The sequence below is a fragment of the Schistocerca gregaria genome, chromosome 2 (genome assembly GCF_023897955.1).
Source record: "Schistocerca gregaria isolate iqSchGreg1 chromosome 2, iqSchGreg1.2, whole genome shotgun sequence".
Taxonomy (NCBI): domain Eukaryota; kingdom Metazoa; phylum Arthropoda; class Insecta; order Orthoptera; family Acrididae; genus Schistocerca; species Schistocerca gregaria.
Genome location: NC_064921.1, coordinates 114,867,967 through 114,889,955, shown reverse-complemented (window position 1 = coordinate 114,889,955; position 21,989 = coordinate 114,867,967). Strand labels below are relative to the sequence as shown.

The 21,989-nt window shown below is 40.4% G+C and overlaps 1 protein-coding gene across 1 annotated transcript in view; it reads left to right on the top strand.

The window, feature by feature from the left end:
• The first annotated feature begins 9,631 nt into the window (after window positions 1–9,631).
• Window positions 9,632–21,989, top strand: part of LOC126336467 (cuticle protein 79-like) — a 76,547-nt gene continuing 64,189 nt past the window's right edge. Inside the window, exon 1 of the mRNA XM_050000206.1 lies at window positions 9,632–9,677. Within this exon, the coding sequence (XP_049856163.1) occupies window positions 9,666–9,677 (12 nt within the window). The 5' untranslated portion in view covers window positions 9,632–9,665. The remainder of the gene's footprint in view (window positions 9,678–21,989) is intronic.

Genomic DNA, 21,989 nt, shown 5'->3' with positions numbered 1-21,989 from the left:
CACATGGAACATAGGCACACTATTAGCAAATCCATAAGCAACGGGTTACAGAGTCTCTAGAGTGCTTAGTATTGCAAGTCCACACTAGCTCCGTGCGTGCGGATGGTCACATATCAACAGAGCCGCTTTGAGCTCCTGGAATTGCCGCCCGACAATCACCTTTGTCCCAATGGCTCCACTCACTGCCCACAGGACACAGACAGATAAACATTTCCGAATCAGAGAGACAAGCTTCATTCGCTAGCAGCAAAGTACAGTAAGTGCTGCCAACTTAGAAGGCTATATCCAAACAGTGCCACACTCAGCACAGGATCAAGAAACATTGTCGAAGCAAATTTGTATTTCCATTTCAAAACAATAATTAATATTATTTTAGTACCACGGGTTAAAAACTATTTACACCGTGTGGCGTCACCTGGAAGGTTATCTAATGTATGGCGCGATTGGTAGTGCGGAGTGGCCGCACGGTTAGAGGCGTCATGTCACGGATTGCGCGGCCCCTCCCACCGGAGGTTCGAGTCCTCCACCGGGCATGGGTGTATGTTGTTCTTAGCTTAAGTTAGTTTAAGTAGTGAAAAGTCTAGGGACCGATGACCTCAACAGTTTGGTTTCTTAGCCAGTCACACACATTTGAACGTTTCTTTTAATGGCGCAATTCGTTCAAGCGATATGAATGTAATGTAAACAGAGACAATAATTCCGGTAATATTATATGCCGTTTCCTCGAGTCTAATAATATTATGTGACAAATATTGAAAAAAAATTTCCATTACTCTGAAAGATAAAGAATACTATATTTCAGTAGGTTCCATGAAAGAATGGAATTTAAAGTGTAATATAATGTTGATCACATCTGTTTGTTCTCTGTTTGTCGCTTTTTCTCTCTCTCCTGTGCATCGACGTATGTATAACAAGCTATCTGTATGAGCTTCAAGGTTACAGTTTATTGTCATTTGAAGTATCTTATGTTTACTTTCAAAAATACCTCTCCTTCCACGTGAAATTATGTAAAGGTAATAATAACATTGCTGTCGTTTGCCCATCTGGCTTCAACTGTTTCGATGACTCCTAGTCCACCATTAAGTGAACTAGAAAGTATTTCAGTGTTTGCGATCTTTACTCAGAAAGGAAAATAATTCTAAGTGATTTTGTGAATTTTTACAGTCAGTTTTCAATATTAAAGTAAGTTAATGTTTTTGATTACGAAACTTATTCAGAGATTTCACACCGCAAGGCTTAGGTAAAGCTTCACCTCTGGTTTAAAATATTTTCAGTTAACTGAAAGGCTTGAAATGTTAACCCAATTCTTAAAGAGATAAAGTTAAAGAAATTCTTTGCAGTTATTTCAAAAATACGCTGGTGTATGTACCATATTTTCTTTTGCGTAACATTAGATTTATTTGCTGGGAAAAGAAATCATTTCATGCTCTATATTATCGCTGAGTTAGTTGCAGTTTACGTTTCATTGTCATTCATTGAAAGAGAGAGTAACATTTCCATTAATAATAAATAACTTTTTGCCTGCGTATTGAGATTAAGTCACGCTACATATATTTTAGACGCATTTACTCGCATTCAAAATATACGTGGTGTTCCAAAACCAGTATTCAGAATATAAACAGCTACGTTACATTATCATTGCAATAGATTGCGACTGACGCCTGCAAACGTATTTAAAACCGCACGTATCAATCTGCTCTGATTTTTACGAAATAACCACAGAAAGGAGGAATGGTACAACAGGTAAATTTGCTGAAATCATGTTTAATTGATAAAAATCGAAGTAATGTTGCAGAACTACACTTTACAAGGTTTATTGGTCTGTTTATCTTTTCAGTTGCGTTTTTGATGTGGATATCATGACTTTAGTGTCTGACTAGCATTTCACTCTCTCTCCCTCAATGTCTCTGTGGCGAGTTGATGGTTAACAATCATTGTGATAAACATCTTCCTCCATCATCTCAATACATCACCTCAATACACCACCTCCACACGCATTTATAAAACTATATGTTTTCCACAAACACACACAGCTGCATGGAAAAGTACACTAATTCCCTAACTGCAGCAACAGATGGCTCATCTCTTCAAATATGCTATACGTTTATGACCTATTTGTTGTACTTATTTACTAAATGTCAGCAAAAATGTTTTTCTTTAATCCTTAAAGAAAAACATAAAATGTGATAAAGAAAAAAATACAACTTTGCACAGAAAAATAAAACATTTACATAATCAGTTTACCACGAAACTAACATACAGCGCTACTATTATGTTCACAGTATATTTCTATGTATACTGGGATACTTAAAAATTAATTAAGAAATAATGAAAAGAAATAATGTGTGTTGATACCTCGAATTTATGCTTCTGTTGAATTTGTGTTGTTGTATTGAATTTACTGTCTTATTGCAAGAAACCCCTTACATCATGTTTCATGTTATTGAGCAGCGGACAGAAGGTGCAGACGGACTATTTGGAGCCATAGTGAAGTCAAACTCTCTAAAGAAGCAATGTTAACGTGGAGACTGTAAAAATTGAAGTTTGCTGCTTGGTTTACCCTTGTATCGTTCATAATTCCACAGTGGGAGATACGTCACATTGCTTCAGATAGCGGAGTTTGTTATAACCACGACAAAATATCACAAAGAGGTTAAGAATTTTGTAGTACGAGAATAAGTTGTAAAAGGTATTTAGCAGTGCTATCAGAAATCAAATAGAAATAGATACTGTTTTAGGACGTGTCTGATTATGTTGCACATCGGGTTTCACAAGAGTAACGAGCTGCAGCAAGTATATCTGCAGTAACAGACATGCGCTGCTGACATAAAATTATTTGCTGTGAACTTTCAGTTAAACAGAAGTAAAATGGAGAGTGGTATCTGAAGATATTATCCATGTACACGTAAAGAGATAGAAATGAACACAATACGTTTACGACAATCTGCAAGAATATTTTACTTCAGAAATGAAAGTCACTATATTCTAAATTGAGAAATGCTAATGTATTGAGTTATAACATATATCGGCATTATTAAAGCTCGAAATAAGCAGCGCCTTATATATTCAGATTTAATTTCACTATTAATTTTTTGTACATCCCAAGACAAAAAACTAAGCGTGTCCGAAAAGTCTTTCCCTGATTACATAAATTGGAAACTCAGGCTAAAAGTAAGATACAAATATGAAACTGGTGTCTAATTGTTTACAAATTACCGAAGTTTTTTTTCACACATCAGTAAACTTCCACATGAGCACCCTTGGTAGTACGTAGCACATCTAGGTGATATTCAGATTCCGTCCACACATTAGCCAACATCACTGGAGGGATCGATTCAACGACTGTGGTTATCCGTTGCCGCAGGGTTTCAAGATCTGGTAAACGTGCTCGGTAGAAGTCCTCCTAGACATAACACCATAAAAAGAAGTCTAATGGTGTTATGTCAGGAGAGCGTGGAGGCCAAACCGTTGGCCCAGCACGGCCAATCCATCGCCCAGGAAAAGTCATATCGAGATAGGCACGGACGTCCAAACCCCAATGAGGCGGTGCACCGTCATCCTGAAACAAGACATCGGGGTGATACTGAAGCAGCTGAGGAACAGCATACAGTTGCAACATGTCCAGATACACTGCAGATGTGATGGTAGCCTCAGCGAAGAAGAATGGCCCGATAATTCGATCGTGCAATAGCGTGCACCAAACATTCACTTTTGGACTGCCTCTGGTGCACTCCATGACCTCGCCAGGGTGTTGTGAAACTCAAATGCGCACCTTATGGCGATTCACCACTCCACTGACAAAAAAGGTCGCTTTGTCGGAAAACGCAATTCGTCTGAGATAACCATCATCGTCCTCAATACGTGATAGCATTTCGACCGCAAAGTCATATCGACGTGTACTGTTATTGGGCAACAAGGCCTGAACGGTTTGCACTTTGTATGCACGAAACAATAAACGTTTGTGTAAAATGTCATGGAGAGAGCTTTTTGGCATCCGTAATTCACGTGAGGCCCTGCGCACCGATTTCTTCGGACTTCGCAGAAAAGACTGCCTTACAGCTTCCACCCTGTCTGCTGAGGTTCTTGGTCCACCAAACCTCGGAAGGTCAGCAACCGATCCTGTGTCCTTGAACTTCTTATACCAGGCTTTAATGCTCTTGACATCAGGTGGATTCCTTCCAAATGTTGTCTGGAAGTGTCTCTGCACTGTGGTTGGTGATCGTGTCTCATGGTACCACAGGACACACTGCGCCTTTTCCTGATTGGTTAACATGGCTTCTTGGGCACTGCACCTCATCCACTACTTTCGTATTGCGAACCTAAAACAGAAAAAAAACTTTGATAGTTGTAAACAATTCGACACAAGTTTCATATTTGTTTCTTACTTCTAGCCTGAGTTATCAATTTATGTTATCAGGGAAAGTCTTTCCGGACACCCTTTTAAGACAGTTTTCAATTTTGGGAAAAGAAGAACGTCGCAAGGAGATCAGATGGATAGGGTGGGGGGCTGTGGAACAGAGGAAAGCCTTATTTTTTTACCAGTACACATTCATAGGAAATCATGGAGGAACGGTCTAATTAAATCGATCATAATTAGATCAAATCGATCAATTACATACAATTAGATGCATTAAAACACAGGTTATCCCAGAAGGAATGATCAATATTCAGGGATGTGACAGGAATGATCATTCGAAGCAGAAAAGCCTAGTGAACATGGGCTCTGAAACACACACCTTAAGACCTATGTGAACTTGCTTATCATTACTAATTTGAATCACCTGTCTTATACTGAACAACTGGTCATAGCTCTTAAGGTATGCGTTTCATAAACGGTGTTCACTAGACATTTTGGCATCGAATGGTTGCGCTTATAGTATCCCTGAATATTGAGCTACTCTCTTGTGATACCGTGTATTAAGTCTTAAGTGTGCCAAAGATAACTAAATAATACTGAAAATGTGTTTTACTTGTGATCTATGTTATTTAGAAATATGAAATATTAAGTGAAGTCACATGCAGGAAGACTGCACTCCCATTTAACTACGGCGCTTTCGCAGCTATCCCTCACTATCAGACAGCTTGGTGTGCGGGTGGGATAAGTCTGCAGCCAGACAAGAGAGCTCCAGAGCATGAGCAAGAGCACCGTTTGGGTGCCGAATTCTCGGCCGGCCCTGCACTAGAAGCAGGCACAGAGTGCAAAACCTTACGACAGAGACTGACGTATATCCGACAAATAATCTAGGACGTTGGGTATGTTATTATGAGATGAAGGGGCAGCACGGCAGAGGAAGCCTTGATGGGCGACATTAAACCAGACAGGTTTCCCCTTGACTGGATAATACATTCCAGTCCTCCGCAGTGCTCTATTCGTGCCCTTTCGCTCACTGTAACTGAAATACAAGGTGTGTGACAAAAGTAATGAGACTGACAATATTGATAGTGATCTGGCAACACTGCGTTGGTTCCACTTGTTAGGGCGGTGTGTTCTACCATTCCAGTTGCTCAGTTCGAGTTTCAGCTCTGTACAGCCGTTCTGTGATTTTTTCAGAGCTCCATCAATGAAGCTATGTATTTTTGTGTCTCACAAAAATGGAACAGCAGAATTTAGAGGAACGATATGCCATCAAGTTTCCTTCTAAACTTTGAGAATCCTCGAGCGTTAACTTTGAAAAGTTAAAACCGGTGTATGGAGAACAATCTTTATGGAGAATACAAGTTTTTAACTGGCAGAAATCATTTTTGAAGGCCCGACAATAAACTTCACAATCCGTCGAGGACGTGGAACTTGGGCGTGTTATTGTAATATCACACTACCCTTGAACAATAAGGATAATGGGTGACATGTTAAACATTTTAACCGTACACCAAATGTTGACTGAAGATTTGCACATGATTGGTGCATCAATACAATGCCCATTGTCACACGGCCACTTCCATCACGGAATTTTTGACTTTAAAGTAAGTTTTACATCTGAAGACATAACTGAGAGTAACTTGTCTTCCGTTTGCTAGAAACTATTCAGTGCAATAACACAGATGGTGTGATATTCCATACACCCGTGTTTTGTTCATTAGACGGCAGTCCCGAACTGTATCGAATGGCTTCCGAAAGTCAAGGAACACGGCATCCGAGACCTGATATCTACCGTCTTCTGCATCTCTTAGACGAACAGAGCGAGGTGGGTTTCAGACACCCAAATGTCTTAGGGACGCATTTTGAGACCCACGGATATTTTAGGTCCCTATAAATATCATAATACCAGAGCTTAACATGATTCAAGAGTCTACAACTAATATATTTCAGAGGTATATGACTAAAGCTTGTGCATGTGTTCGATAACCCTTCCTCAAAACGGGAATGATCTGTACTTTTTTCCATACATCAGGAACACTTCTCTCCTGCAAATACATAGAAAAATGGTTCAAAAGGCTCTGTGCTCTTTGGGACTTAACATCTGTGGTCATCAGTCTCCTAGAACTTAGAACTACTAAAACCTAACTAACCTAAGAACCTCACACACATCCCTGCCCGAGGCAGGATTCGAACCTGCGGCCGTAGCGTCACGCGGTTCCGGACTGAAGTGCCTAGAACCGCTCGGCCACAAAGGCAGGCAAACACCTACAGTACACTGCTGTTAGCAAGAGCGAATGTTCTTTCGCATAGTCTCTGTAGATTAGTTTAGGTATCCCATCAAGTTCAATGTTGAGTGATTTCAATTGATTCTCTATCTCGTGGCCCCTTATTTCATTATCATCCATTCTACCGTTCACGCCAGTTGAAGGAAGTACTACAGTGCGAACTTCCTCTGTACAAGAGTTTTGGAAAAAGACATTTAGTATTTCGGCGTTTTATGTGTCGTCCTGTGTCGAGGCCGTTATGATCGCGGAGTGTCTGCAAAGATGGTTTAGGTTACTTCACTGATTTATCACAACGCCAAAACTTCTAAGGGTTTTCTATCAAGTCGGTAGACAGAATTTCACTTTCGAATACATTGAAAGTTTCACTCATAGCTCACCTTGCGCTGTTGTCGGTTTCCTTTCATATTTATTTCTCTGTGTGGCTATTTTTAAATTAGCACTGAAGCGTTCTTTGATTTCGTAGCAGCTTCCTAATACGGCTGTTGGAGAACAACAGGTCTTTTTCCATCCCTCACAACTTTGCTCGGCTCATACCTCTAAAGCGTATTGTTCGTGGACGCGCTGGAAAGTAAGGCATTCGAACTGTTTATGTGAAAACTATTAAAGCTTTTTAAATGAAACACTCATTATTAGCATCCTACATCTATAGTCCTCATCTTACATATTTATTTCCCAACATAGTGTCGCGTAATCCCCACCGCACTTTTGATTTTATATGCAGTGTATATGGCATAATATTTTAATCAACTGTATTTTGCTTATTGTTGCCAGCACAACAGATAAAATGCGATTCTCACTATTAGTTTCTCCATTTGAAAGTGTTTTAACTTTGTGCACCTTGATCTATTACTAGGGGATTCGCCCAATGCTAAAAGACTTCCTGCTGTGCACGTATGATCTTTAATCTGCAAACAATTTTTATATAACCCTGATTTGGCTTATTAGAAATGGAGCACGGTATCATTACTATAACTAATTATGAAATAAAACATGTCTTTTGCTACTGTCATCTCTGAACTGCACTGAAAATTATTCTTATTATACGTACAGAAGTTACAGCATGCTACGTTCGCTAAACGTAAAAGCTGCAGTGGATTTTTTAATATATGAACTCTATTTATTGCCGCGACTAACACGAGAGCATGAAACTAAAAACGAAATTTGGTTTTTGCATTATTAGCTAGAACAGGTTTCATCACAGCAGTCTTTGATATCGCACAAGTAAAATGTTACTGCTCTGATTTACTTAAATTATTTAAGTCATTGATATTGTAATACCAGTGGCCCATGTCCACCTGAAAGTGACGTAATAAAATCCACCTTTCACCTCTGAGGAATCGATGAAGCTGAAAGAAATAATAGTAATGTATCGTTATCTGTCCTCTTAGTTACGGGAAAACAGCTTTCATTCTATTTAATCTGAATTTGCCGCGGCAGCGGCTCCCGCGATCTCTGCACAGCTTTAAGGCATGAAAAATTCTAAATATGCTGAAAACGGCTAAACGTGGGGAATGAAATACTGGGGAAGCTACTAATAAATTATTATAAGTATTTTTAACAATTTCTATATTCAAAAATCAACAAAGTACACACCTCTTTCATTCATCAGCCTTTAATGGCGTCTTTCTCGAACGAGGAACAGAAGAAAACTAACCAAGCATTCAATCTAGCGTTACAAGCTCTTACCACTTTAACGGCTACAATAAGACAGAGTAATGTTTTAACCTCCACTATTTATACAAAATTTAATATGCATCTTTATTACCTTTTTTAATTATCACTGTCTGCTTTGATTTCTACACTCGCCGATCACAGATGTTATTTGCAAAATATAGATGCATAATTATTGCAGAAACATAAATATGAAAAGAGATTATTTCTTTTTTCTTACAGAGTCTACATAACCGACAATCGTTCGAACAGAAATAAAATAACAATAAAATAAAAATAATAACAATAATAATACGGATCAATGTTTCGTTTTTTACATATATTACAACGATTTTGTGAATGTCATGCCAGACGACGTCACAATAGTCACCCTGGCAACGAATATATTCATCGAAATGAGCGGCCAGTTTGTTGATACTGCCACTAAAGCATATTTTACTTTGTTGGCGGAATCACAACCTTACCTTTGCTTGCACCGAGTCAACACTGTCAAACTGAAGCCCTCGAAGGTGTTCTTCAATATTAGAAAACAGGTGAAAGTCTGATGGGGCCGAATGGAGACTGTATGGAAGATGATGTTTGACAGTGAACCAAAGGCGTCCTTTTGTTACAGATGTCACGCCCATCGTGTGCGGTTTAGCATTGTCATACTGAAGGAAAGGGTACTCCATGCGTGAACGGATTCTTCGAATTCTAAGTTCGATTACAGGACACTGTTTCCGATCCGCCTCCATGTTACACGCTACATTTCGGAGCCGTGTAGCGGTAGAGGGCTGCAGATAGGTAGACATGACGAATAAAGATGTAGAACGTTAATAACGTTTGCTTTATTTAAATATCTTTAACAGTTTTCACATGAAAAACTCAGAGGCATTAATTTTCAGCATGCCTTCGTACAATGGTGTTGAATATGCTCAGCGCTGTTAGCACTCGAGATGATAGTTTCGTGATGGCCGTTCAGTCAATCGGAATCTGTTTCTTGTCACTCCTCGTAAGCGGGAGATTATTTCTGCTTTGTTTATATTAATATTTACATATTCTGTGACTCTGGAACGGTGTTGTGAGCAGGCATTTCCTGTTGTACGCTGAGTCAAAACGGTCGGGTCTTTTGGTCACCAGCAAATCTAAAATCTTAACTTTCGTATTGACAACTTACCATAGCTCCACATAGCTTCTGTATCAGCGGCGGTAGTTATGTCGCTGTGCAGTTTCCGTGAAACCGGACGCCGTAATTGCGCTCTGGTGAATGTGTGTGAGTAGGCGGGTGTTGGCCTGCTAGGGGTATAAAAGCTCACTACTGCTTCGGAACACCATCAGTCATTGCTCGCTCTCAGCAGAACACACAAGCAGCAATGAGGATCCTGGTGAGTACCGACAGTAAATACTTGCTGCAATAGAGCCCTCTCATTGGAGTCTAGTGTAGATGCGTTTATGCGCCTGTGATACCCATTCAATAGAAACATCGAGCGAATGCAAAGGAAGACACAAGATTCTTATGAAGTTTTATTGGATTGAACCTCAATACAGACATTTTTGGCATTAGGCAGCGTCTCCCGTAAAAATAAACAAGGATTACAGTGCCATTATTTTGAACCATAAGCAGCACTCCTCCACGAAGCGAAGAAACAGGTCAAGGTTTCTTTGAGGAGGAGAAAAAATGGCAAAAAATACTGAGATAGCTGAACTATCAGACGTTCGAAGCAAAAAGCCTAACGGAAAACGGAAACACAATTCGAAGAATACAGAACTATCTGACAATCGAAGCAAACGCCCCAATGGCCAAAGGAAACACAATTCCAAGAACACCCCTTCAGACACCCATTTACAAATTAGAATTAAACACAAATTTGACGTCAAGGTTTCAAGAACGGCATACTTGTTATGACTGGAACGATGGAGGAAAAGACTGACCATGGGTTGTCCGGCAACCATCCCAGTAATTGTCTGATCTAATTTACAGAAACCACGAAAATCTTCAGATAGGATGGTACAGCTTATTCGTTTCGCAAATACAAATTCTCGAAACTATTGAACCATCCGGCTTGATGAATTTAGGTACAATCCGAATGCTTGAGATAAGGCCAGGATTATCGCTGGAGATCGACTTGGACTAATAAAAAAAATGTAGACGAGAATAATAAACTGCTAGTCTTCCCGGAAGCCTTCACGGAGCGGAAAGAAACTATTAAAATGTGACGCAACTGACCTGGAACATATTTACTGTTACGGAGTCAGAGATACATATTTTGTCTAGAAATGAGAATTTAATGTTAAGTACTGAATGTGAATATCATATATTCTAAGTATAATTTCGTCGTCAGTTACGTAGGAAAGAATTATTTCGATAGGCTATTCGAGGTTCAATTTCATTAATACATAAAATCTATCCTTTAATTTTCCTACTTCCAGACGGTATAAAAAATTTACTTTATTGGCTTTCCATATATCATCTACGGTGCGCTAGTTTATTGGGAAATCATTTCAGGTATTACAAGCGCCACAACGCTGTATGTTGAGTCATAACTTCTGAAACTTGTAAAACTGGTTACCCATATATTCATCGTCTGTAGCAAAAGTTTCGTTTCAATGCGTCAAACATTATTCCTCCCACCACATGCTAGACATTAAATATTTGAATATGGAAGAAACCACTTAGTTATAGCAAGTCTGCTCCTTTGTAGCAGGAAATCTAGTTCCAATTGCTCTCCGTAACCATTGCCCTGTTAAAGAGCTTAACTAAGCGGTCTGAAACGGAGAAAAACAGTGTAACAGTAGTTTCTGAAAAGGAGCCTCATTTTTCTATTTCATCACATAATGAAGCAACACTTTCTCTTAACCGCTCCATATCTTTGGCACAAGAAACGTGCACTGTATCTTTAGATTTCATAAGTATGAATAATTAGTATCCAGCAAAATGGAAACATGTCGAAATATCATATACTGTCTTCGAAAAGCTGGTAATCTACTGGATATACCGTTGAAATATTATTAAGCATCATATCACTGGGTCAGTGTACGTCGTCACTCCAAACGCTCTCTGTTACTACATCCGATCTATCTACAGAAAGCAAGTCGAGAGTTTAAACAGTATAACAAACTATTCGTAAATCACAGTTCACATACATAAAAATTTTATAGGTTCAGATATTTTCATTTCAGATCAAATCTGATATCATATTGCTACGTAAACTTTCATGACTAAAGTATATTTCCGCTAAAACGTACAGGCTCAGAAACTTCAGACGTCTTCTGAAGTATAAACGCAACTGCCATTTTATCTCTAAAGATGTCTCCCGCCGTCAGAGCAGAAACGTCAGAGAATAGTTGCATATTAGATTGTTGCACTAATACCCAGCGCTTTTTCTTTAGTCTAATAAACACAGCAGATATAGATAACAGAGACTAGGTCTCCAATAATACAGTATATTCTCCTTCACTGTTATAAAAGTCTGACAGCGCCGGGTAACATTTCGATTTCGCGACTGTAGAAATCACGTGGTATTAATGTGAAAAACTTGTCGAGGTATGTTCGCAGCGCATTTTCATCCGGAAAGGACGTTTCCTAAGGTTTGTTCAATAGAGACCAGAAGAGCTGAAATCTCAGGACGAAAAATCAGGTGAATGCGATGGATGCGGAACGACTTCCAAACCCAACTAGTGTCAGTCTGGCAGAATGCGGGCTGGCGTTACTGTGGAGTGACAACATTTCACGAAGCCTTCCTGGTCATTATTATTGGATTGCTCCTGCAAGACGCCTCATTTGTTGACAACAAATGTCAGCAGTGATGGTTACACCTCGGGGAATCAATTCGTAGTGCATTACACCAGATAAATAACATTATCTTTGGTGTATGCGCATAGGATTTTGTATGGCGAATTGCTGCTTTGTTTGGTCCTCCAAATGACAGAACGATAGCACTTAAGTCAGCAACAGCGAACTACAAATAAAAAGTGACAATCGATAAATAAACCTATATCAAGCGGAACACCTACATGAAAAAAAAGGCTATGAAATTATGCACCAACCTCGCATATCGGCCACAACCGTTATGAACTGAAGTTTTAACCAAACGAAATCAGATATATTGTAAAGCAATACACATTTACTTGGATATACGTCGTAATTTCTACATTCTACGTTTAATTTTCCTAGTTTCACTGGGAATTTCATTCCATCCAATATAATTCTTTGTATAACAGCTGATTTTCTGCATTAGAAACACATGCGGCACACAATACAGTTAGCACAAAAGAATGAATGTATTTTCTACAGATAAATGTGAAATTTCTGTAGTGTAAACATGCACCATAACAAACTAGTATTTGCAGCTCTGTTAACTACAAATATCTGATTCTCAACAGGTGTGCGTGTATTTGTGTGGTCTGGCCCTGTCCGTCCTAGCTGAGGAGGAGCAGCCGGTGAAAGAGAAGCGAGGACTCTCCAGTTCACTGGGTGGTTATGGTGGCGGCTATGGTCTGGGAGGTGGCTACAGTGGCGGCTATGGAGATGGCTACGGAGGCAGCTATGGTGGCGGCTACGGAGGTGGCTATGGAGGTGGATACGCTGGTGGACTCGGAGGCGGCCTTTCAGGCGGCATCGGGGCCAGCATTGGAGGGACAGAACCACAGATCACTGTCAACAGAATTCCTGTCCGTGTCCCAGTCCCTGTGGAGAGGATCGTTCGAGTGCCTGTGAAGGTCCCATTCACGGTAACTGTGGACCGGCCTGTCCCTGTGCAGGTGCCTCAGCCGTACCCTGTCCCTGTGGACAACCCTGTGCCCGTCCCCGTCAAGGTCCCCACCCCCGTGTCCGTCCCAGTGCCTCAGCCCTACGTCGTTAAGCGTCCAGTGCCCTATGTCGTCAGTGCTGGCCACGGTGGAATCGGAGGAGGCCTCGGCGGTGGTCTTGGAGGAGGTTACAGTGGTGGCGTTTCTGCAGGATATGGAGTAGCTTCCGGTGGCTTTGGAGGACTTGGGGGCTACGGAAAGTATGGCCACTGAGTTCTGGAGCCAAACCCAACAACTTCATCCATACACGCCACCAGTATCCATAGTAATGGAATCTAAAAACTTTAAAAAATAAATTTTTCTGAATAAAAACTTTTAACTTTTGCTTTATTATCATATCAATGCGCAAGGACACTTTCATATCCACTCAGGAAAATGAAGGAAAGTAAGCTATGAAGTCTCATAGTCACTCCTTCAAGCGACACCCATTTCATCTCTCAGTGTACGAAAATGATTGTCATCAGAGAAAGTAATGTATTTCTAAAATTTTTGTTGCTGAAAAGTGTACAAGTTTAGTTTAAATTTATGTGATGTAAGTGACATCAAAGTGAACTCAAGTAAACTGAATTCCTTTCCAGACAGGCTCATGTAACATGAATGGAAGACTTAAAGAAATGCCCTGTGCTTATACATTTTCTTCCTGACGTATTCTTCTTTTTTCTATTTTATGTTTGTAATTTCTCGCTTCAATTGCATTTGAAAAGTATATGCACTTTATATCACAGTGGATACTGCCTTATTAACTGTCATTTATGATCATTGTGTCAGTATTTAGCTTGGACATCACCGACACTGACATAAAATCAACTAAAAACAAGCACCATCACATGCAAATCCATTCCTGTCTAAGTCTCCAAACAATTTTCCAGTTTGATAGTTAATTAGATTCTCCAAGGATCACTTTTCACTATAAACAGTGACGTCGTGGTACATACTAGTTTACAGAATATTAACGTTTATAGCATTTCACCCTTAGATGCATGAGTGTCTGATCTCGCACAAAATGCATGAGAGGGGTCCATTAGACAAATAAAAAAGTCGTTATTAAGGCAATGTTACCAAAATTAATATGGAAAAAACTGGTCTGGACTTGAAAACCTTCATTTATAGTGAAATTTCTTAACTCCCTCGTGGTTTTGTTTCCCATTGCTGTAATATTTACCTGCATCACTTCTTCAAATAACAGAACCTTTGTGAGAAAGTTTTATACTATTTGTTGAGGTTCCTCCCAATCGCTTTGTTATTGTCTTTGAAGCAATACTCGTTTTTTCTTCTCTGGTTAAGGTCCAAAAAAAAGAGCTCATTTCATCAAATGTAATGCACTATCAATTTTTTTCTTGATACTAGGAATGCACTTGCATTCTAAACTAACGCAATGCATGGATCCATGCTACATTCTTTGCGAGACGCAAATTTTCATGCTATTTTTGCTTCACAAAGTTCCATCATTACCAATAAATAAATCGAAATTTCTATAATCTGTCTTCACTTGGAATGCCAAAATGTACTGACTTTGGGTGACGGTATTTTGCTTCTAAAAAATAACATGAAATTCATTTTCCAGTGAAAGGATGAAAGTGTCTTGAATAATGATTTTAATCGTTAAACTAAACGTATGGTCACCTGAAACAATTCTGGCGTAAATAAATAAATTTACGTTCCATAAGAATACTCAGTTATAGTTTCTCCAGTACTTCTGACTTTTCAACTATAAGTACAGGTGTGCCACACTCTTAAATGTTGTCAGCAATCTTGTCGATATTATTTGCCATTCGGACAAATATAAATGAACTATCCGACAGGAGGTTTTTTCATAGACTGTATAAAAGATCCCTGTAATTTATTACATGTGTAGGAAAACAAAATTAATCATGAAAAGTAATTAATTTGAATTGCACCAAATAATGTTATTCCTAAAGAATGTGAACTGCATTCCCAAGGATTATACAGGACTTAAAGTGAAACAAACAACTGTAATACAGTTTATCGATAAAATCGTAGGTTCCTGTGTCCAAAATACTCCTGTTTGGCATCCAAATGTTGAATACGACAATTTACTGACAATTCAAGGGTCATTTCGGATAACATTATACAATATTTAGTTTAATAACACGAATAAGTATGTAATGCTTTTGTACTTAAGAAACTAAAATGTCAGGGAATGGCTATCATCATAAAGGGGGCTGTAGAGGAACCTAACTATAGGTAAATACAGAGAGATGAATAAATCTTGGGTGAAGTGCGACAAAGAAATGGAGAGGGTTGCACAGGAGACGAAGTCAGGGTGTGCCCCACCAAACGGCATGTATTACTAACGCTCAAAGTGACCTAGTTTCTGAACACAACTCCTTCAGTGGAATATCACGAAATGCCTGTAAACAACTACTTCAGCTAATTTCGGAATAAGTCCTGCTGCTAACCTGTGTTCTGGACAAAATTGTGATGAAAGTGGAGCTTGTTTCGTAAAAAGGATAACCCTTATTATAGTAGATATTGTATTACATGTTCTACGAGGTTCAGGTGGAATGGTGTCTAGGTGAAACTAACGGTCCCATTGCCACTAACGAGTGCATGGGTAGGCACCTGGTGTGCATAATGATTACAGACATAACTGTCATATCAGGGTTTCGGCATGGCTGTGGCGGCACATGAATGACTCTGCACACACCAGCCGCAGTGAGTCTCCATCGTGCTCCCATTACTGAGGCTTCACCAAATGTTTACCGCACGGTTCTGGTGCTGCAAGAGTGCAATGGATGTCCAACGTGGTGGGACGAATGCCTCGTCGTAATCGAACGCTGTTACTGCATATCACGTCACCTTGGGAACGTTTGGATCTCATACCAACGCGTAGCACCTCTGTTTAATTTCATAATTCTACGGAAAATAATTTGCATTTCTTAATGCGAACTTAACAGTACAGTTCGAGAACATGGAGTCGAAATTGCAGATTAATGCGACTGACGCCTAACTCAGCTGCAGTGAGGACAAAACGGCCACGCAAACTGGGAAGGTTATAGTGCAACCGTTAGAATTTACAACGGTCGTTCAATAAGTAATACCCCACATTTCTTTTTAAAAAAAGCCCTTAGTGTACGTAGACAAACGGCCCAGTTAGTGCTTCACATTTGATGTTTGTTATGTGCGCCGGTTAAGTTTCAAACCGTTCTGGCAGATTACAGAGCCGTAGTACACCGTCAAAATGGCTTCTACGAGGGTCACTCCAAAAGAAATGCACACTATTTTTGTAAAAATACAGTTTTCATTATGCATGTGTGAAAGTTTTACGGTGTGTAGATACATCCTTCCTGCTTGTTATCAAACTTAGATCAACCTGTTCCCGTGAGTGGCGCCGTCACAGCATGTCTTCAAAATGGTTGCTACACTGGACGTTCGTCACAAGCAACGTGCTGTCATAGAATGCCTCTGTTGTGAAAACGAGACAGTGGTTAACATCCACAAGAGGTGGAGAAAGGTGTACGGAGATGTTGCTGTCGACCGCAGTACAGTTAGTCGGTGGGCAAGCAGGTTACGGCGATATTGAGGATTGCCCTCGCAGCGGCACGCCTCGTACTGCACACACTCCAGACAATGTGTAGAGTGTTAACGAATTGGTGACTGCCGACAGACGCATCACAGTGAACGAATTGTCACGCTACGTTGGGATAGAGGAAGGAAGTGTTTGCAGAATACTGAAAATGTTGATGTTAAAAAAGGTTTGTGCCAGGTAGGTTCCCAGGATGTTAACAGTGGCTCATAAAGAAACAAGAAAAATGGTATGAAGCGAACATTTGGAACAGTAGGAGAATGGTGGAGATGAATTTCTTGGAAGAATTGTGACAGGTGATGAAACATGGCTCCATCATTTTTCACAGGAGACAAAGAGGCAATCAATGGAGTGGCATCATGGAAATTCACGCAAGAAAAAAATATTCAAACCCACACCTTCTGCTGGAGAAGTTATGGCTACGGTGTTTTTCGATTCCGAAGGACTCTTGCTTGTGGACCTCATGCCTAGTGTAACCACCATAAATTCTGATGCATATGTGACGACACTGAAGAAACTGCAAGCTCGACTGAGTCGTGTTCGACCACATCGGCAAAAGCAGGATGTTTTGCTGTTGCACTCAATGCACGGCCACATGTCTGTCAAAAAACCATGGAAGCGATCACAAAACTCGGATGGACAACACTGAAACACCCGCCTTACAGTCCTGACCTGGCTCCATGTGACTATCATCTCTTTGGGAAATTGAAAGACTCTCTTCGTGGAACAGGGTTTGAAGATGATGACTCCCTTGTGCACGTTGGAATTCAGTGGCTCCAACAGGTTGGTCCAAAATTTTACCGTGCGGGAATACACGAGTTGGTTCCAAGATGGCGTAAAGCGGTTTAGAGAGATGGAAATTATGTGGAGAAATGAAAATATTGTTTCTAAAGGATGTATCTACACACTGTAAAACTTGCAAACATGTAGAATAAAAGATGGATTTTAAAAAAAAATTGTGTACATTTCTTTTGGAGTGTCCATCGTACATACGACTCACGTTACAAGCAGCGTGCTGTTATTGAATTCTTGTGTGCAGAATAAGAAACCATGGCGAACATCCATGAACGTTTGTGTGCAGTGTATGGCGATGCTGCAGTTAATAGGAGTACAGTTGGGGGACGGCTAAAGATAGTTACAGCCTCACGAAATACAGAAACAGAGCTCTACGATCAGCCACGATCTTGTCGTTCTGTCACAGCCACTGCTCCAAACGTGCTGAATCATGCGGATGCCATTATTCGTTCCGATTGCTGCTTAAAGATTCTCTATGGGGAACACGCTTTGAAGATGACGAGAGTGTCAGACATGCAGTGAAAACATGATTACGTCTACAGGAAAAGAGCTTTTACCAGCAGAGAAAACATGCTCTTCCACAACATTGGCGTTTGGCCATAAAGCTCGATGGAGACTACGTAGAAAAATACGATATGGAAAACACATGTCGATGTATATTGTCACCAAATTCTGACTCTTAACAGCAATTACGATCTGAGAAAAAAAAATGTTGGACATTAGTCACTGAACGACCCTCATACTTCTTAAATATGCTGTATCAGAATAATGAGTGCGGCCATATCGTATTTCCAAACGCCTTGCTATAAGCAAAACGTGAATAAACGCATAGTGGGAGAACTTTACTTACATGTACACAATTTTGAATTTGAAATGAGGAGAAAGAATAATTTTATTCCTACAAAAAGTGGAAGGTTGATGTCGATATTATCGATGAGCTACTGTCCTTCAGCAATGCAATTATGTGATGACAATTTAATTTATCAATAAAAATTTCATACATTATTAATCACACATAAAAGTAATACAGTAAAAAATCTTAAATACATTTTGCAACTAGAAATATTCTCAGGTGCGACTGTAACGACTTTTAAACATTATATATTGTCAGGTAGAAATTGTGTAACGAAACAAAGAAAATTTTCGTGCTGTTCCGCGAAGTAGAGCCCTTAGGGTAAAAGTGTGGAATAGATTAACTGAATTGTTAAGGCTTTCGTGGCCACTTGTTGACAAACTGCCTATTGGCTTCTCTCATTGCAAGTTGGAGCAGGTGGAGAAATCGGCCGTGGCAGAGCACGCTCTGATTGAGACCGACCACGTAATAAAATTCGCCGGTAAGGAAGTTCTGGCTGTAGAGAAGCACTATCACAACCGCTCGTTCAGAGAAGGTGTAGAAATACAAAATCACACGAACAGCTTCACAAAAATGAGGAAATCCTTAAGGTAAACGAATCCTGGGTTCCAGAACTGCAGCGAACGACCGTCGCAGCTAGCAAGAGGAGAACCGCACTGGAAATGACCTCGGAGAATCCCTCGAACGTCGGTGCGCCAGGTGCATATAGTCTGCGGCCGCGAGCTGGGCTCCAGTTCACCACCAGCAATGGAGGGTGAAGCTTTGACAATGCCAGCCACTCATGCTGGCGAAACGTCAGTAAAATCATCAGATGAACATCGGCTGAAGAACCCGAGACAGAAGCCAATAGGCAGTTTGTCAAGTTAACTGAACTTGGGTAACCAGTACATTATTTATCTATTTATTTATGGCATAACTAAGTAGCATCCTACAAATATAAATTTGATTATTCTCAGCAATAATTGTGTTCATTAAATTTATTTAAATTTAATATCATGCTTCAGGGACTGAATTTTACCTCAAAGCGATAAAAAAGGAGTGATAGTACAATATTTATTTCAATTTAGCATCGTGTTTAATATTGTATAGCATAGGACAACAAGCCAGTGCTAGCAAATTTACAACTATACTGAATTAAACGAATCAAATGATTTACTATACATACAATTAAAAACAACAGAGAACAGTAAGAAGATAAGTACAGTTAAATGCGATTAAGAACGAACCTTTCATTTGCAGGAGCCAGCATGTTTCCCGTCTGAATACTGCAGTCATATATATCTTGGTACTCAAACCTCAGTCCACCAACACTCCAAACGAGTCAAATAGTTTACTATGCATACATTAACACCAGTTAAGAACGGTAAGAAGATAAATACAATTAAATGCGATTAAGACAAACAAATGGTTCAAATGGCTCTGAGCACTATGGGACTTAACTTCTTTGGTCATCAGTCCCCTAGAACTTACAACAACTTAAACCTGACTAACCTAAGGACATCACCCACATGCATGCCCGAGGCAGGATTAGAACCTGCGACCGTAGCGGTTGCGCGGTTCCAGACTGTAGTGCCTAGAACCGCTTGGCCGCACCAGCCGGCTTCGATTAAGAAGGGAGTTTCCTGTTTGTAGGAGTCTCGGTATTTGTCAACCGAGTTCTACTGCCACATTCACCTTGCTATTGGAAGATCAGTCCACCGACATGTAAAGGCACTAGAAATACTTCAAAAACTAACCTGAAACAGCTCAGTATTAGAAACAGAAATAACCGTGCCTTCTACTAGTAACAGGAACAGCTGCAGGTGCAGGAGACCAGTACAACAGTACTACTAATGATAACATGGAAAATTTTGAATCCCATCTGTCCACTGACCACAAACACTGTTTCATGTTCCATTTCAGTTATACTCCTCAGTTCAGTTAATCATTACCATACTCTATCGACGTAATGTACATAGATACCTGTTAGATAATTAGTGTTATGAAACTTCCTGACAGATTAAAACTGTGTGCCCGACCGAGACTCGAACTCGGGACCTTTGCCTCTGGCGGGCAAGTGCTCTACCAACTGAGCTACCGAAGCACGACTCGCGTCCGGTACTCACAGGTTTACTTCTGCCAGTATCCGTCTCCTACCTTCCAAATTTTACAGAAGCTCTTCTGCGAACATTGCAGATCTAGCACTCCTGAAAGAAAGGATATTGCGGAGACATGGCTTAGCCACAGCCTGGGGGATGTTTCCAGAATGAGATTTTCACTCTGCAGCGGAGTGTGCGCTGATATGAAACTTCCTCACAGATTAAAACTGTGCGCCCGACCGAGACGGATACTGCCAGAAGTGAAGCAGTAAGTACAGGACCTGCGTCGTGCTTCGGTAGCTCAGTTGGTAGAGCACTTGCCCGCGAAAGGCAATGATCCCGAGTTCGAAGCTCCGTCGGGCACACAGTTTTAATCTGTCAGGAAGTTTCATATCAGCGCACACTCCGCTGCAGAGTGAAAATCTCATTCTGGAATTACTGTTATATTATCCATCGGACTACAGTACCTGTTCAGAATTGAATTTTGCTTTCCACGATCAGTTATGCACACGTCGTGACCACAATGTAGCTCCGTGTATCTGACATACGTGGATCATAGACACACGTTCTTCCAATTTCTCAATCAAGGCATCTCGCAGTTCAGCACTTAACATTTTCATCTTATTTTTCAAAAATTTATCTAAATGAGCTAAATGCTCCTCTAATGAGTATGTGTTCGCAAGAGTAACTGCTTCCGTATTTGTTTAACCGTATGCCACTATCATCACCACCCCCACCCCCAGCCCATGCCGGCTAAACCTCAAATGGCTCTGAGCACTATGGGACTCAACTGCTGTGGTCATTAGTCCCCTAGAACTTAGAACTACTTAAACCTAACTAACCTAAGGACATCACACACATCCATGCCCGAAGCAGGATTCGAACCTGCAACCGTAGCAGTCGCACGGTTCCGGACTGCGCGCCTAGCACCGCGAAACCACCGCGGCCGGCGGCTAAACCTCAGTGGCACCCCGACCAGTAGAGAAACAGATGTACCTCAACAGTAAAATCCGCCTCCAAAACACACTTTCCCGATGATTTTCACACCAGTCTTCCATGAAAAGTCGTCAAACGTGACCTTGATTCTTAAACACCCTTTCACAATCAACTCAATTTATCTGCAGTCAAGTATTGTCCCTTATCTACTACTAACCTTTCCTACTGATGTTCCTGAAGCAACTTAGAACAAACTGCAGAGATCATGCCGTCAAAATTCCAGCAACGCGTAGATTGGTTCATTATTTAATGCCGTGGCCGTACATACAAACGGTAAAAGTGGATTTCCTTTATCCTTGAAGACATTAAGCAACCTACAGTGTTCTTGCTGCAATCTTTATAATTCTTGTTTTCGTCCTACATCCGCACACATTTCCTTTTCACAGTTTTGAGCTTGCCACAGTTCCACCACTACCTTGAATGAGTCTCTGTACATACGTCCTATCAGTTACCGTTTTCTTTGAGTGCTTTTCTGAAAAAGTTTTCTCCCCAAGCGTCACCTCTTACGGTGCAAGTATCCCTCCGATAATTCGCAAATTCAGTTGCATATATTTGCTGTACTACTTCTTATAATTGAACTAATATCTTAGAGATTCGACAAAATACCGCTCTCTGTCTA